The following is an 18870-nucleotide window of genomic DNA, read 5'->3' on the forward strand; positions in this document are numbered from 1 at the left end:
CAGAACAGTAACATAAATTCGGATAGCTCAGGAGAATATTGTATAAACAATGTTTGGGTGATGATGGAACTCTGTAATGTGTTAGTTAGAGCATGGTAGTTTATGCATCGCTAGGAAAAAAGTATGTGCCTTTTTTTTCTAGTCAAGACAAACTTCTGTAGTCTCTGTAAAGTACTGTTTATCGTTACAGGGGTTTTAGATATAGACTGAAGTAGAAAATTATGAGCAGTCCTGTGCAGTTCTACAAAAATAATTCCTGAATATAGAAAAATCAGAATTTTCTATTTCCTGGGTTGCATTTTGAAATACTTTGTGAAGAACTCAAGTCTATGTAGTACCTTGGTAAACTTCACAGGGTAAATATTTAAACAATGACTATGATATTCTTAGTGCACACTTTTGGATTGCAAAACACAGTAAGAGCAGATACACAAAAAAACCCAAACCAGTTAATTACTAAGCTTTTAGATATTTTGTGGATAGATATGCATTCAGTAGCTTATGGCATTGATGTATATTATTAAAAAGTATACTAGAATGTGCGCCTCATCTTTGATAGCCCTGGGTGTTTCTGCAGATTTCCTAGCTAGTTACCATCAATACCGTTAAGCGTGCCAACAGGAAAGTACTTCTAAATATCATACTTTTAATGGTGCTTCTATACCTGAATTACAGATCTTGAGAAACTGAACATTCAAAGAATGCATTTTAGTTGATTATCTTGTAAGGGAAAGGAATAATATTAATGCTTTCTTCATGAAAAATGTGGAGGCAGTTCAGTGTCAGATGAAGGTGGACACTCTGCCCTTTCAGAAATGTGTCTGACGGGTGGTACCTCATTAGTCCTTGGAATTTGGTTGCAGACTCTCTAGTTCCACTTCAAATAGTCTCTCTAAAATGAGTGTGCACTTGTCAGCTGCATATCCTGAGGCTTTGAGTTTCTAGTGAAGTAGTGAATCTGTCAGAAAATGGCTGATGTCATCATCATGAATTCTTGAATTCATCCATGTTAACTGCCACTTCATATAATTAGCTATAAAACACGTAATATGCATGTATGCATAATAATGCCAATACAGAATGGGTGTTGCAACTGTTCTGGAGTAAAGAGATATATCCTTAACTATAAAATATCCTTGTCTGTGGCTATAATTAAGGTGTAGTCAGAGAAGAAACTGCTGAAGTGGAAAGCTAAGAAGGCCTTTAAAATTCATATAATGAAGACCTGTAAGAAGAGCTTTAAAGTCAATATAAGTAGTATTATGTGATAAATAGAAGTAGTGAATAAATAATAGATAAAAGTAATTAGACTAAATTTCAGAAGTATTCTGATTTATGAATCTAATTGTAATTTTTCAAAACCAGTTTTTTTAATTATATTTAAGTGCCAAAATCATGAAGATATTCCAGAAATGTTTACTTTCTTGTGAACAGCTTGTGAGGTAAATAGGGAGGAAATATGCTGTGATGTAGTATAATGAAGTTTGTTATGCATTGTAATTGATGTACATGTATAGAAGAATACCTCACCCCTTTTGCCAACAAACAGGAATGTGAAAGAACTAAAATTGCTGGCTTGGTTTTGGGTTTTGATTGTTTGGTTAGGATGGGGTTTTTTTTGGTTTGTGTTTTTTTTTGTTTTGTTTTTACTGTCTTGATGAAATCATATAAGGAGTTTTGCCAGTCTAACACTATGTATGTCCAATGACATTCAGGGGATATTTCCCTTGGAAGCAATGAGCTATTGCCAGGAGTAATTTTTAAATCTCACATTCTATGTCTTATACTTCCAGATGAAGAGAGTAGATAGAGGACAGGAAAAAATAGAGTGCTTTTCCTTAAACATCCTTTCTGACATCTGTATTTACTTGCTCTACCACTGATTCACATGGCAAGGGTCAGCGTGACCTTAAGGTTTTGATTGCTTGTGGAGGTTATAAATCCTGTCTCTTAACCTTTCTTACATCACCTTATTGAAAAGTTTTATAATCTTGAAATTGTTAAGTGTTATAAATTATTTTGGGACCATAAAACCAAAAATTGTAACTGGAAGGAAGCTGTGATTAAATTCAAGAAAAATATTTACTTATAAATTCTTCAAAAAGTTGGCTGCTTCCTCTTGCATACTTCCTGATATCAGAAGATGATCAGGAGTTGCCCTATTCTCTCATTGCATTAATTGTGGGCTTATAGGACTTTTTCTGAAACGGGTGATTTGGCATAGTCTCTGCACAGCCTGTCTCTAGGACCATGCTTAAGAAACATCTTGCTGCTTTTCCATGTTAAGGAAGAACTTTCATCTGCCAGGATTTCCCAGTCAGTCCTTTCCTACAAGAGTAAGTTTTAGCTGAGAAATCCTAAATTTTGTTTACCCTTCTGGGATGGTTGTCTCCATTTTGTGTACCCAGGACACCAGCTGCATGTTACAGAACAAACAATAGTGCTACCTTGCCTAATATAAAATTTCAAGGTTTTACTGCTTTCACCTTGAGTGTGCATTCATCATGCTGGTAGAAAGGTGAAAAGCTATGATGTCTGTGCAGCCATAGGCCAATGAGAGGTCTGTCTAGAAATTAAACATATACCGGCTGATTTTCATAGAAGCTTTGATGTTCTCCAAATAAATGTAACGTAGAGTCAGCTATTTGTGTTGCACCTAAATGCATGAACCCTGGAAAGACTCATCGTTTTAGGAACCTTGCTGTTACTTCTTTTGCTGTCTCTCATGTGAGTGATGTGAAAAAAAAAAAAAAATTACCAATGGTTCTATACAAAAATCTGAAGTTAAATTTGGTAAACTGTGGATCTGTAAAACAAATTTCATCGAACGAGGAAAAAGATTTTCATGGAAACTGATAATATCTTGCTTTAAATTATGAAGTCTCTTGGACCAAGAAGATTCCACTAAATGAAGAAAAAAAATTTAAAGCTTTAGAGAAGATTCAGGAAAGAACATGTGCCCTGTTAAGACTGTAAAATCCTTCTTAGCACTGATGAGAGCAATAGATACATACCTAAATGTAAGCTCCCAGCTCCCCTGCCTAAGAATGTGAGAAGAAAGTATCATGGACTTCAGACTGCTGACTCCTTTGATATGATCAAAGAAAAAAAGATTAATTTTACTTCTCTTATCATCAAATTAGTAACTAATTGCACAAAGAATGATTTTGATGGAGTAAAATGTCCTTTACCTGATATTTAAACATTTAGGTTTGCATCTATTTGAAATTAAGTCATACTGACAAGCTAATTTATAAATTTTGATGACAATGATTTATCCTCCTTGAAGTTACTGGTTTTGTGTAGACTACAGATTACAGAACTACAGTATTTATCCTTTTGATTCTAATGCAAGCCTCATTTATGATGCTTTTTTTTTTTTTTTTTTTTTTTTTTTTTTTGGATTGTGAAGAGACTTCTAATAGAAAAGTTTCCTAAAAACTTAGGTTCTGTCTAGGAATATGTAAAATTCAGTGACTCACTTTTTGTAGTAGTTTCTGCTAGTATAAATGAGGCACTAGGTTTTCCATGCTAAAGATATTTGGATTGATATATACATCAAGTTTTTGAGTCATATGATGTTATCTGATCTCAGCTTTCATTAAAATACACTTCTAGTCTTTAATACATGAGCTTAAAAATGGAAAAAAATTTACATGTAGTTTATTCTCATCTGAAATCTTAATTTAGGCAACTAAAGAGAACTGGAAAACTACTGGGGAGAACGCAGTGTCAACTCAAGACCTGTGAAAGCTGAGACCCCTGTTCTCCTGGGGTTGGATTGGCCAAAAAGAGCAACTGCCAACAGGAATCCTCTGAAATTATTATCTGCCATCATGAGTTGTGCTCTTAATAGCTCTGACAGCAAACAAAACCCTCTCTGTCTTGGGTAGTCAGAGATTTAAGAAAAATTAATTGCAGAAAGAATGTCTCTGTTTCAAACAGCACATGTGCTTTGTTTAGGAAGGCACAATTTTCATTTTTCTATGTCAGTACCTTTTCTTTAAAGTTTAGTGTACATTATACTCCTTGATTTTTGAAATACACAGAAACTGTCTGGTCCTGAGCACTTTGGTTCTAGGTGGTTCTTCTTGAGCAGGGGGGTTGGACCAGATGACCTCCAGAGGCCACTTCCAAGCTCAACCACTCTGTGATTCACCAACAGTTTCTGCAAGGTAGCAGGTGAATGACCCCAGCTAGCTCTTATGCTAGGTATGTTGTAGTAACATGTCTTGCTAAATCAAAATTGTTCAGTACGGGGAGGGGGAGGAGAAGTTTAAAATTAGTTTGCTATTTTATCTTCATAAAATTAGATAATCCAGCAGTGATTGTTCCATGTGGGGAGACCATTTTCACTGTCCTTAGCTGATGTACAAATGTGTCAGTATGGACCGGTTTTTAAAGTTGAGGGAACTAAGAAACAGCTTCTGACTCACCATTGTTTTCAGAACAAGAAAAATGAGAACTTTTTGTGTAATTAGATAGATTAGATTGTGTAAATTTGATAACTTCTAGAACACTTATTTATCATTATGAGTGTAAATAATGAGCAAAAATTTCTCTTGAGATATTTTCTGGTTTTAGGCTGTCTCCACCATAGATCAGCCATAGGAAGTGCAAAAAACTGCATCTCACCATCTGCTCTGCAGAGTGTCTATCACAGGTGCTCCTCTACACAACTCAAAATGTTCGGGGATGAAAAGTACTGATCCTTTCCCTTGTGATGGGAACTTGATTATACTCAGCTAGTGGGAGAACCAGAACCCCTCTGAGCTACTGCAAATGCAGCCACTGAAGTCGTGATAAGTAAAACTTGTCAGCCTCAACTCTGAAGTCTTTAGTATGTAGATCTGCAGTTATTTAGTTGTGTAAGAACATTGCTGTTGCTTACAGAAATAGAAGCTTTTGATGAGTAGACTGCAGTGTAATCTACATCAATAATTTATTGATGGATTATGAAAGCATTTGCTGCTGCTCAGAGACTCAGTGAAATCTGCAGAAGATATGGAACTTAGTTCTCTTGAAGTGTTCTCCTTCTGTGTATCAAGAAAATAACCTTATAGGATATTAGCTTATTGTCAATATAAACTCATATGACAAAAAGAGGGAGTGTTTTTTGGTGTATGAGAGTTGTTCTCTGTAAGGTCGAAAAAGTTAGAACTGCTAATAAATATGGTTTGATGCCTTTTCATGAAAATAGACAATGTAGGAAGTTTTATTCTTTAGCATGACAATAAAAGGATTTATGCCCTTAAATTAGCTGTATTTAGTCTTAGTTCTCCATGTGATATCTTTTCTGACAAGTTAAGATAACTTGTTTTCCACTTTTCTAGGCATTAACATATATGCTAAAGCTATTCAGTTTTGCTGTAAATTTGACACTTCACCACTGTCAACAGAATGCTAATATAGAAATTATATTTGTTATCTGATAATCTTACTAATTTTTGGAAGATGTAATTATGTTATTCTGGTTTTCCTAATGCTTCATTTCCTTTCAAAGAATTTACGTATGGTATTGCACCTTCTTGTCAAAGTTAATGTGTTTATTCTAGTGTGGAAAGTGTGATACACAGTTCATTTTAAAAATCTACTACATTTTGTGTTGTGCCTTTTCTAGTTCCGCAATAAATTACAGTAATCTGATGATCTTTTCTTCCAAAATAAACTGAATTTGCATATGTTATCGTTTTCAAAATAAACGTAATTTTGCTGTGATCTTTAAGAACCAAATTAATGAAGAGGTTTGGGATTGGAAAATGAGCTTATGGTTTCCCTACAAGCAATACTTAACTACAAACTGTCCATTAATCTTTAGATGTTAATTTTCTTTCCCTCTTTTTCAGCACACATAATCAGTGTAAAATCTAATTACCTGTTTCCCCTATTGGGATAATTTAAAACTAGCCTTTCAGCTTTATTGAGTTCAGATATTTTAAATTCTAATTTAGAAAGTTGTTTCAGAAGCAATAACTTCCTTTGCCCAAGACACAGATGAGCACCTGATACTGTAGAACTATAGTGTACTTGGTCTCAGCATTTCATTTGTCTCTTGAAAGAATATAGGGCCATGTAAAACAATTTTAATGCTGATATAGCTCTGCAGGTCTGTTTTTAAAAATTAACAACCAAGGAAAGCTATCTCTGTTGTTGAAGCAAGTGGTCTTAAGCTGCACTGGTTTATTGGAGGAATACATTGAATACAGTGAAGGTGTGTTTGTGTTGTGGATTTGTATGTTGGCAGACAGAAATAAAAGGTTAGATAATTTTTCCTGATGATTCTGAGTCTTGAATGTATATGTCTAGAATAATTTATTTTAATGTTGTCCAGTAACCTTACAGCGTGTGCTTTATTCTTTATGCAGCTCAGGTTTGGAAATAATTAAGATGGCATGGGTTTTGTTATGAAGATTTATGTTGTGAAACACTGAATGAATTTGCTAGCATATAATAGGTGTCTTTATAGTTTTTTTTTACTCTTACTGTTTTTTTCCCTTTTCTTAAATACATTTTCAATCAATATGAAGTTGCAGTGCAAAGCTTTCAACAATTCATGCAAGCTAATGGTCTCTGTTTCCAACATTAGCTTTTCATAAGACGGCTGACTAGCTCTGCTATTGTCAGATTCCAGGTGTGAGAGCGCTACTTTCATTTGTCTTTGTGTAGGAACTGAAATCAGCTTGAGTATCCTGCTGTGTGGCTGTTATGGAGAAATAACTTAGGTTAGAAGACCCTGTTGTTTCATTGTCCCCTAAAGCTGAAGTAACTTTTTCTCGCTGTTTACTCGGTGAAATGCATTCTTATATACAATAAGAGGATCTGTAGGGTGTCATGTTTCTTCATTTATGGATTTTATAATTAGGATTAGTGAATTTCTTATGTTGTTATAATAAATTATGTGAAAATGTTGCATCTTGTTTTGAAAGATGGATCACATATAAGTAATTCTATAACTTGATTTAAGCATATAACTTGAATTAAACATATAATTTCCTTTGGCCTTTGTTCTGCCACCTGCAGTCATGCTGAGTAATGAATACCTTTATACTCCAAATAATTTCTTGGATTTTAAACAAATATATGTCCTGCTGAGTAGCTGTAATGGCCTAGCAGAAAAAAAAATCCAGAGATGTAATTAACAATGTGTATAGATAAGTCAAAAAGGCTTTACAGTGTCATTCTAACAGAGAAAAGCTGTTTGGCTTTTCAGATATTTTAGAATTTCCTTAACACAGGGATCAGATTATGAAATGCAATGGCTGTATAACAGGTTGGCTAAAGAAATTAATTTGTAAATGTCAAAGCCATGCAGACTTCTGTGTTAAGATTGCCTACTGTTCATTAAAATAATCCATGAGTGGATTAGCTAACCAATTAACAGTTTCAGATGGCCCTTGGCCTAATTAGTTTTCAAATACTCTTAAAATGAGGTCACAGCAGATGGGTATATCCATGTCTGATTGAAATGTAGTTGAGAAGTTATATATCCATCTCTATGTACATAGGTATTCAGAGAGCTAGATGTATCAGAGAAATAAAGAACAACAATTATTAGAGTATATATTCCGTGCCTCTGATTTTTCCTTTCAACTACCATAAAGTTCCATTTGGAGAATAAGAGAAAGACCAAACCTGAATCTGGTTGATCTAAACTTGTTACCATGAGCACCAAACCTTAAAACCCAAGGTTGCCTTCCATAGATACTCTCCTACCCTTTCAATCTCAGTGTAAGTACACACAAAAGCCACAACAGTATTCTTCAGCACTTGTCAAGATGGAGTAATTCCACTGAATATGGAATAACGTTAACTGAAGTCCTGACACTGTGTCCTGGATTTGGGCATGAGCCTCCCTGAGGACTCAAGTCTTAAAATAAAGAGCTGGAATAGCTTTTCCTTTTCTTAAGTTAGATGATAATGAGTATAATTATACAGTGATCAAATTCTGTTTTGGTGTTTACATTTCAATGTTCTTGGGGAGGCCAAGTGTCAGAACATACGGTGAATATTTGCAGATGTGTCATATAGACAGCATTAACATTTATAATGAAGAATTTCATGCATTGATTTTGTTTCTCCAAAGAAGCATCTTTCAGCCAGGTGAAACTCCAGATGAACTATCACAAATTTCTAAAGAGGAACGTCGTTCTCTTTTGTTCCTTAATTTTTCTTCCTGGCTAGTTTCAGCTCCTGTGTCTCACCACAGGACATGCAGAATGCTTGGAGATTTGCTTTCTTTCCATCTTTGCCTCCCATCCTGCCCTGTTTCAGGGTCTGTCGATAGAGATATTCAGCATTTCCAAACAACTCCAAATGTTCATGTGAAAAGAGCCTTGGAGAAAGTTTCTGTCTTCTCTGAATGGAATAATAAATGCTGAACTCATTGGTTGGATTTGTGTAGAGAAGAATTCTATTCTAAGCAACAAAATTGGTATCAGGTGCAGTTTCTCTCCTCTCTTTTTGGAGAACTTTTTAAAATTCAGTTAATAGAATTTGGGTAAATCTTGAAGATTGACAGGGACAGAATGGACTGAAAGTCTCTGTGGTTGATAGAAATTTCTTCTGCCACATCTCACAGTTGTTCCCCAGAAAGAAGGCATTGCTGTCAAAGAGAGAGTAACTATCACTGACTAATATGCTCAAGTAAGTCTGTAGACCTCACACAAAACTGCCTTTAGGGTAAATAATGCACTGCACTAGTAGCAAAAAATAAATAAAAGGTAATGATGTGAGCTAATAAACAAAAAATCGTCAAAAGAATTTTTGGAACTCCTACTATGAATTCTATGAATTGAGTGGTACTGTCAGAATAGTTGCAGTTTCAGTAGCAGATTTTTTTATTTTTTTTTTATGGAGAGCTTGTGAGAATGGCTTGCTTGATAAAAATATAACAAAGTTCTTAGGAAAGACATTAGCAAGCTTTTCATATTTTTCTTTTACAATCAGGAGAAGACAAATCAGTTTAGTTGAGTAGGATTGACAGTATGTCAGACAGCTTTTCTCACTTGCTTCTACATTCCCACAGTCTTGCTTCTTTGTGTCAGAACTGTTTTCATCTTGGGTGTCAAATGTGATGAAATTAGGAGGTTTTGATATTCATGTCTTTTTGTTAGAGTCTGGTTAATATTAAAATGCTAATATTATTAAGTGAACGCGAATTACAGTTTTTATTTCCTTTCCTGTAGAAGTGAAATTCCGCAGTCTAATGTTTTGAGTGCCAGACACATTTAGGAAAATCTGCATACCGTATTGTTCAGAAATATTTCAGACTTACCGTATTTTTATTATTCTATGTTTCTGTGTCTTTACATTTACATAATTCATTACAAACTGGAAATTTAAGAAGAAAAAATCCCTGTGGAGGCAAATTATTTTTAACCATTCTTCACTGTGTTTCTGAGGTTTCTGAGGAACAAAGAATAATGACATCTAGTTGCATAACTTATAATTCTGAAAGGCAAATAACATTTATCTGTACTAACTCTGGCAAAATCATGCTTATATACGTGGCTGAATGTAATAGCCTAAGAAAGTACAGGAGGTTTGCATTCACTTATGTCATCAAGCCAACGGAATTCATATTTCGCTGTATATTTAGTTTCTATAATACATTGCAAATCCCCTGAAATATTTCCTTAAAATATTAGGGCTGAATAACAACAGAGTAGAAGAATGAGGGGAACCACAGATAAAATTTTTTTAAAAGTTAGAAGCTAGATTTAGGATGTAAATTGTTCTTTCATTTTGATACCTTCTACATTTTTTTCTGATTTATGCAACTTTCATAATAGCGCTTAAGTAAACCTTAAACTCTTCTGGGGTTTATTTCCCCCAAAGATATGTTCAATTCTGTCTTTCATGAAGAATGAGATCATCCTAAGGATTTGTGTGGGCTGCTGGCAATACAAAGCACAAGTTAGTGTTCTGTATCAGAGGTTTGTAAGTAATCTCTGCAGAGGCAGAGGATTAACTAGTTCACCAAAAGTAAAATATACTGTTTTGTGTTACAGTAAAACAGTTGACATTTGTGTCTTTTTTTCTAATGCCACCCGTGCCCATCCACACCACCACTAGAGATCTTAATTTCCTGCCATGCTCTGTTCACTTTATTTTTTTTCATGCATTGGTTAAGTTCAAATTCATGATATGTAAAGCATCCTGTAATGCTTCATGTTTCTTTACCTTATTCTTGCCCTACGCTTTCCTTAGATCCTCCCATCTTCTCACCTTTCTATTACTTTAAAGAGATCACAGTTTGGGTTTGAGAAATCCTTCTCCTTTACTCCTTGGATTAATTACTTAGTACATTTTTGCATTCATTATTTCTGACTAATTAGTAACTCGTGACTGTGCCTTCATATACTCTAGGGTTTGATTTACACAATTTATAATTCTTTTACATCTGCAACTATATAGGCTTCAACCAGAAATGATAACTGGTAATGGAGGTAGGCTGATACATACAGTCTGAGAATTTAGTCCCTGAATAGTCTGTGTTCAAGAAAGAAAAGTTGTTGGTTTATTGTTATTTTTGGATCCATTATTGATTTCTCTGCCCAGCATAGCAGTGGATAGATAAGCAGGATTACAATAGAAGCTCTTTTTTGTGTCCATGTTAGGATTTCTAAGGTAAGAGATTAATGGTACTGTTTATTTTAGTGGTTTGAAATCTATATGTTGCAAGTGAATACAATATGAATATAACTGTTTTGGGGAGAGTTGCTGCTTGTGACAGGCTGCATTTGACAGGGTTAAATGAAGTGAAGGTGGTCCCAGCTTTGTAGCCTTTCCCCTCCTCAATTAAAGATGAGATGAAGTAGCTGAACATTAAAAATCTCTCTTCCCTCCCTATGCTTTATTCCTGTGCATGGGCCACACTGGCATAAATCAGTCATGAGTTTAAAGCTAAATAATAAATTATTCGTTATTAGGGACAGAAATCCTGCTGACAGCCGTTTCAAATAAAGGAAATGTGCATGTTTTGCTGTCAGTTTAAAACTAGTTGGAAACTGGCCATTTAATAGTTTGCTGCAAATAGTACTGTGTTTGATTTCCTGTACCCATGGAGCTTATCAGAATATTGTTGGTTTTTTACAAGGTGTTACAAAATTAAAGATAGAACTAAGGTGGGTATTTAGAACAGTGAGTCAGCTTAGCTTAAGCAGACAGTCTTGTTATACAGCATAGCTGTGAAAGGTAAGAGATTTTTGTTGCATCAAATCTCACATGCAATGCAAAGGTTACCAGTCTTACCTATCAAGCAAGCAGTGTAAATGAGTCTCTTCTGATGGATTTGTCTTGTGAATAGTCCATCATTCTGCTGATGCAAATTAATCCAAATTTTGAAATACAGGAGGAAAGGCATTACGTAACATTCTTGCCCTAAGCTTGAATTGCATATCCCATTGCTCATGAGATTGTGGGAGTCATGGGACCTGTCATCGCCCACCTCTGGATTATTTCTTAGCTCATTGATCCCTCTGAACCCCAAGATAAATGAGGTTGGGTTTACAGATCTTGACAAAGGTTTTGACAGGTATTTCATACAATCAGGAGTGTTTTTCCCTGGGTTATGGACATAATTTATATAGGTAAATCCAATGTGGTGATGTCTGTTGCTGAACCTTTCTGAATTGCAACTGGTTTTTATTTATCTGTACTTTCAGTGGAGGTTGAAATAGGTGAAAATAGTGAAGATTAAGGAATACTCTCATTACAGATTTTAATTAACACTATTTTAAATTTGAAAAAAAAAATATTTGAGCACTTAAAACATAAATAGAATAAAGCCTCTGTGCCATCTAAGAGCTTACACTGTCTGTGATATAAAATGTAGTAAGTGCTAGTAAAAATTATTCCATCTGGTATGGTTTAGATAGAGCTAAAAATAACTGATTTTTAGAATTCCACAAGTATTTTTAGTCTTTTTTTTTTTCTTGGTTGTACGTGGAAAAGAGCAACAAAAACATTAATTATTTAACTATGATACTATACTGCAAATCCCTGTTTGGTTTTTCTGGGGAGATTCACCTGTTTGTCATGTAAATGACAGTTTAAGCATGCTTAACTAGAAAGTTAAGTGCCTCCATGCAAAAGATAGAGATGCACTTTTCAGTGTTTTTGTTTCCAGGGTTTATGAGAAGTTGAGAGCTACTGTGAAAGCCCTGTCAAGAGACAAGGATACTCACCTTTGAACCCTAAGCTGGCAGAGCGTTGTTCTCAGTTCAAGTTTTTTAAGAATTCTAAAGAAAAAAAAAGATACTTCTTCCTCTTAGAAAAAGCAAGCCTTCAGTTTTTCATTTGTTCATTTTGCATTTTATTGTAGCTAAAATTCCTGTGTATTTTTAATTAATATTGTCTGGTTTTCCACATTTCAGGGATACCACTGTACAAAGCCTTACCCTACAACCTTCTGTTAAAGATGGTCTTATTATATATGAAGATTCACCACTGGTCAGTAGTAACATTTGGACTGTATATTTGGGAATGTTTTTCATTTAAAACATGTTGTTAAACACACTGACTTCTTAAATAAGAAAATTATGTGTGATTTGATTACATTTCTGTCACAGTCAGTGAGTGTGGTAACATTTCGTTAACTTTTACTCTGGTCATGTTTGCTGTGCCACATGCAAAGATGATGATAGTCTTGGGAGTCTGCATGCATAAAATGAGTATGGAAAATAATTTAGTATTAACCTGACATATTCTAACTGGCGGAGTGGTATTTTCCTCCTCCTTTTTTGTAGCATCTCACACCTACCTGCTAAGTTGGACTCCAAACAGCTGTTGCAGCCATTCTTTAGTTTTTGGCTACATGTTCACAGTCTAGATGCAAACTGCTTCTGCACTTCTCTCTCAGCACTCCTATTCATGCTCAAGCTCCTCACTTCCCTCCCTAGCACAATGTCCTCTCTGCTACTGTTCGGTCACAGCTTCTCCCTGTTCTGAGTCCCTTTTGTGTCTCCGTGCCACTGAGATGTCACTACTACTGACTGAGAAATCAGTAATGCAGTTTCTTGCAAGTCTTTTAGGGGCTTGTGATGTTTTGATTATTTTCTCTTCTAGGTAAAAGCGGTGAAGTTCGGACATATTTTGGTAATTGATGAGGCAGACAAAGCACCAACAAATGTTACCTGTATCTTAAAGACTTTAGTAGAAAGTGGGGAAATGGTTTTGTCAGATGGAAGGCGAATTGTTGCCAGTAAGTAGATAGAAAGCTTTTTGATCATTTACAGTACAATGTAACGTGTTGCTGGTTTTCAGCAATTGCACTACTAAGTAGAGACCCAGAGAAATGGAAAAAGTACTTTATGCTAAAAGGTTAAGAATTAAAGAATTTACAGTCATTTTATTTATTACTTTTACAATAGCCAGAAAGGTTTTCTTAAATTAGCATTCCATGAATTTTGCTGAAAAATGAAAAACAAACAAACAAAACCAACAAAATGAAAGTTGACCTCTCTGCTTCTCATTCACCATAATAAATAAAGAACTAATTGATCAAATTACAATCTTGGTTATGGACATCTGGGGTACAATTTGATCGGATCTAGAATTGAAGATATAAGTATATCTAAGGCCGAATTGTTTAGGGTTTCACCTAAACAAATATTGCATATGCTTATATTATTTCAATATATATCCTGCAGGATGAAAGTATTTTGTAATTTAATGCAATTTAATTCATGTGAATTGCAGCAACTAAATATTTTTCATTTTTTTAAAGAGACCATGTTTGAGATGCCCTCTTGATGTTAGTAGACACTGTACTTTACGTAGTTTCTTTTTAACAATATTGGGAACAATGGATGAGTGGAGCAATCATTCAGCACTTGTGTGGCACAACACTTGAGTTTTGTTTGTCATAAACTGTAGGCGGGCATTTTTGTAAATACGTTGCTAGCCAGTCTCACTTATTACTGTTAAGTTTTTAGAGGAGGTAAGAGGATTCCCAAACATCATATGCCACTGGAAACATGCTGCAAGAGAACAAGTAGGGCCAGTCTGACTCATTTTGGAGAAACAAGTCTTTGCATGTGTGGAATCATGTGTCTCTGGCTTCTCACAGATTTTTGTAATAACTGGGAGGAATTTCAGTTCCATGTTCCCAGATCAGATAATGGCAGACCTATATAAAACCACATTTTATTATTTTATTCTCCATTCAGCATTTTGGTGAAAGTAAATATAGACAGGACATGTATTCCCCACCTCAAGAAGAGCAGATGCTTTTTCATGTTTTTTAAATTAAACACTTTGGTTAAATTTTCATGAAACAAATTATGAAACTTTAAAATAAAACCTAGAACACTCATAGTTGAATGACATGCTAAGAAGTTACCGAGCCTTTTTTTGTAACTGTTCTTCTAATTCTAAGAAGAGCATAATTAGATTAGAAGAATTCTTCTAATTCTAAGTAGAATTCTAAATCTAATTATGTTCATTTAATTCATTCATAATCACAGAGCTTAAATATGCAATTAATAAATTTTATTTCTTTTCCAGATCACGCTCATGTAGAGGGGAGAGAAAATGTAATAGTTATTCATCCGGATTTTAGAATGATAGTTCTAGCAAATAGACCTGGATTTCCTTTCTTGGGTAATGACTTTTTTGGCACATTAGGTAAGTGATTCATATTAAATGGCGATCTTTAATAAAATTAATACAATAACTGTCTTTATGTATTATATTTCATTAAGAGAAAGGGTGTTTATACATATTGATACTTTGTTTCACGTAAGACACTAGAAGTGAGATTCAGCTTGAAGATTAATGTGTAAATTTACGTATCTTAATAAAAGTGCCCAAACTTACCCTGAAGAGAACAGCTGTATGTGGCCAACTGTGTTACAGCTATTTTGTTTTATGGGATTTGGTCAAACTCAGCAGACAGACAAGGTTATAAGAAATCTTTGTTAATGATCATATATTGTGTACAAATATAGCAAAAAAATGAGTTGTAAGCAGCTTAATACCTGACATTGATGATTAACACAATTGCTCACCGAGTCTTTTTTCCCCATATCAAACAGCCAGGTGGTATCCTCTTCAGTACAAAAGATGGGAGCTTGGTGGATGGTTCTTTCCTCTCAGCAGTGGAGGCTACTCTGTGTTTTAGTGTTAGCTCTATGCTACATGCTTCTTACTCCTCGTTAGCCTCCCCATGTATGTGGCCATGTGTGATTGGCCTTTTTGAAATATATATATTTAACCAGGTATTGAATTCATAGTACTTTCAGTTAAAGCCGTCCAAATTTCACATCACATTTTCTTTTAATAACAGCAGCCTCATTTCAGAAAGCTGCTGGTAGGTTCTAAAAATCCTGTGTATCACCCAAGATTCCACACAGCTTCATCTCACAGCAAAAGCAAGAATTTACGTTGCTTAGGAGCAAGTGTTGAAGAATTCATTTACCTGTATAGTTCAGCATTAGCCTAAGTGGGCCTCTGGCAAGGCTTTGGCAGTGTGACACCAGTGCTGTGAATACCCCTAGACTCCACTGACTGTGTTACCTGTGTTAGCCTAGACATTTATGTGCAGGCACCTTAATTTACTTGTTTTTACCTGTAAGCCTTGGCCATAATGCTTATTCTGCAAGAAATAATAACGTACTGAAAAGCAGGTACAAACCAAACTCTGTATTGCATGATAGATGTAGTTCCCAGTGAATGGGCATTCTGTGTCAAAGACTCATTGGATGTGAAATTCACACAGCTACATTTCCTCAAGATGTTTCAGTATCTTGCCAGATTTCTTACCATACTTCAAGACAGGCAGAGAGAAAAGATAAATCTGGTATTTCCTCTAGACTTCTCCACTAGGTTTGCATTAGGGCATTCCGGCATGTCAAGATTTCTCTGCATCCTGTGGTATTTTGAAGCTGTTCACAAATCGATCCCATTCAACCTGTTAGTCTTTTTTTCTTTTCTTTTTTTCTGCATTCATTTGACTTGTGTTTCTTCTTGAAGTCAATTTCTCCTTTGTGGTCATCTTCATTAGAATGACAGGAGACATCTCCATGTTTCCAGGAACCTTGATATTTTTCGTCACGAGTTTGTCCTTCACATTTTTCAAAGTAGTTTTTGTCTTCTTTTAATAAGCAGGTACTCAGCATCCTCTTGAACCATTGATTTTCCATTTAAGGTGATGTATGAAATTTAAAAGGGCTGTTGTGGTGCTATTTTTTTATAAATTACTTAACTCTATGCCTTTTTTTCTTATTAGGGGACATTTTTAGTTGCCATGCTGTTGATAATCCCAAACCACAGTCTGAACTGGCTATGCTTAGACAATACGGTCCTGATGTTCCAGAGCCGATTCTTCAGAAATTGGTGGCTGCTTTTGGAGAACTCAGGAGCTTAGCTGACCAAGGAATTATTAACTATCCCTATTCAACTAGAGAGGTTGTGAATATTGTAAAACACTTACAGGTACAGTATGTCAGATTTCATTCAAAATTTGAGTTCATTGCTACTAATTTTTTATTGCTTGAAGGGTTTAGAAAAAAAATGCCATTATAGTTCATGCATTTTTTATTTCATTCTTATGACAAGTTTTGCATTTTGATGGAATCATCATATTCGCATGTTCAGAATAGTCTGTGGGTACGAATTGCAGATGTACAAAGGCAGATATTTTTTCTATATGTCTATTTATAGGTATAAAAACACTATGAGAGCCTTTTTTTCTACTATGTGAGAAAATATCACATTCCTACTGTGAATACAGCATGCAATCTTCATACTAGCATTCATTATAAAAGTCTATATTCAGCATAAAATACTTCCAGGGCAGTGTAACTGTTCGCTTTATGCCGCTATAAAATTTTTGGTTTTAATCATTTCCCGGGGGAAAACAAGTTCCTGCTGCATAACAGTAATACAGCACTGCTGGAAAATGTTAGATGGATAACAACTTAGCAAACAGGTACTTTGGATCCATGATTGCTTCCTACACACATTTTAACGGTGAAATTGTGAATTCTGATTTAATGGTGATTTTTTTTTTTTAAGATTACAGTAGAGCCTGCCTTCTCTCTTTATAAATTGAAGAATACTTTTTTGTCTGCAGTGTTTAAAATATGAAGTATCTTAATGTTCTTTGAAGGGGCAGTGCTTTTATTCTGTTTGCAGTCATAAAGTCAGTAATTTGTGAAGTTATAGACTATTTATTGAATTACTGAATCCTAGATTGAAAAAAAGAATAGTGGCAATATTAATGTAATTATTACAATTAGAATATAATTTCTCACAAATTTGACCTACTGTTCTCATGCTTAACACTGCATGGTGTAATGGGGTTGCATGGTGCTTTCGTGTTTGTGCTCATGAAGGTATTCGCATACATTCATCCATATATACAGATATTTAGATCCTGCATCTTAGAATTACTACTTGTAAAAATCCTAAATTCATCTATATTTCTGAGGAGTATAAATTTTTGTGCTCTGTGATCTCTAGCCTGTAACAGGATCCTGAGACAAAGTAAATTGGTGCCACTATGATATTAATAATATAAATAACAAATAACGCTATCTTTATAACTTTGTACTAAGGATTAACAAAATTCAGACCTAAAATCTGAGGAATCTAGCCAAACACATGAACAAAGTGGTTTGTTAGGATCCTTCATCAATTGATAGTTTACCAAACTGATAGAACATGTACATGCTGATCTCTAAACACAGAGTTACATTTGAAATTAAAGTGGAAAAATCACAGGCTTGAGGAACAGTTGCTGTGCTGCTGAAAAGCTGGTGCTTTAGGGTTTTCTTTAAATGAACTCCTTCCTGTCTTCATACTCTTTGGGTGTTCCTACATTCCTTCATAGGTTCTTTCCTTCACCATCTACCTACAAGTAACCTGAAGTTGCACTGTCTTCTGTCACCAACTGGTGCAGAAATATAGTGCTTAATTCTTTCTCTTTTTTTTTTTTTTTTTGAGCGTGAACAGCATCTAACTGAATATTGGAAGAGCTGCATTGCTAATTGTTTTGAGGACACTTACTCTCTGCTTCTGTCTCCTTCACTTAATCAGATTAGTATGGTCACTTCAACCTGGACATAAGGCACAGATCAGCAGGGAAGTTTCCTGTCTGCTAAGTTTTCAGCTCTTTCAAAGCCAAGCATAAATATCCAAATAAATCTCAAACTTGCAGCTTTGATTTCTTCTGTAACTTTTGTTTTCAAGATCCCAGTCTTTTTGAAAGGATGCAACATTTTGTTTACTGTAACTTGTTTTTCAATCTGATTAATAAAAAGGCTGGGAGTAGCCAAATGTAAACAATGAATATAAACATAATGGTTATTCCAAAGTAAGAAGCTTTTAGGTCTTCAGGTAGAGAAGAAAGAGGAAGGAGGGAAATGAGTCAATAAAATTGCTGGTCCTTAGGAAGGAAGGAGGGAAGTTAGTCATGCTGTTAAACAATTTCCCTTACAGCAGTTCCACAGCCCCACTCTCTTTGTACTATTGTGTTGATTTCTTTCACATAATTTTGGAATTTTTTGCTTCTATAAAAAAGGGTTGGATGTTTTGGAGAAGAAAAAATGCTGTTGATTACTGTTATCTGAGAGCATATCTGAGCATCAGGGCTATTCAGTAAAAAAATACTCTGATTACTGTGACAACGTATTATTAGGCTGATCTCTGCACTCTTATTAACTGTGGTCTTCAACATATAGGATTGTGTCTGCAATGTAGTTACAAGAGCATCTTCCCATAAAGATTATTCAAGTAAAGCACCTGTAGCAATTTAATTGTAGCTTAGACAGTGCATTCAGAGCTAGGTTGACTCTATACTAACTGTTTCTTAAGGAAAGTGTTTTTTTGGAGAAGCTCAAGATGCCAAAGTAATTTGAAGACCTG

General features: G+C 34.9%; 1 protein-coding gene across 2 annotated transcripts in view; it reads left to right on the forward strand.

Annotated features, from left to right (window-relative positions):
- Positions 1–18870, forward strand: part of VWA8 (von Willebrand factor A domain containing 8) — a 193131-nt gene that overhangs the window by 91029 nt on the left and 83232 nt on the right. For both annotated transcript variants that reach the window (XM_026859729.1, XM_026859638.1), the window contains exons 22-25: positions 12378–12453; positions 13069–13204; positions 14509–14628; positions 16232–16437. In XM_026859729.1, coding sequence (XP_026715530.1) covers positions 12378–12453; positions 13069–13204; positions 14509–14628; positions 16232–16437 — 538 coding nt within the window. The remainder of the gene's footprint in view (positions 1–12377; positions 12454–13068; positions 13205–14508; positions 14629–16231; positions 16438–18870) is intronic.

The sequence above is a fragment of the Athene cunicularia genome (assembly GCF_003259725.1).
Source record: "Athene cunicularia isolate RWA chromosome 1 unlocalized genomic scaffold, athCun1 chr1_part1, whole genome shotgun sequence".
Taxonomy (NCBI): Eukaryota; Metazoa; Chordata; class Aves; order Strigiformes; family Strigidae; genus Athene; species Athene cunicularia.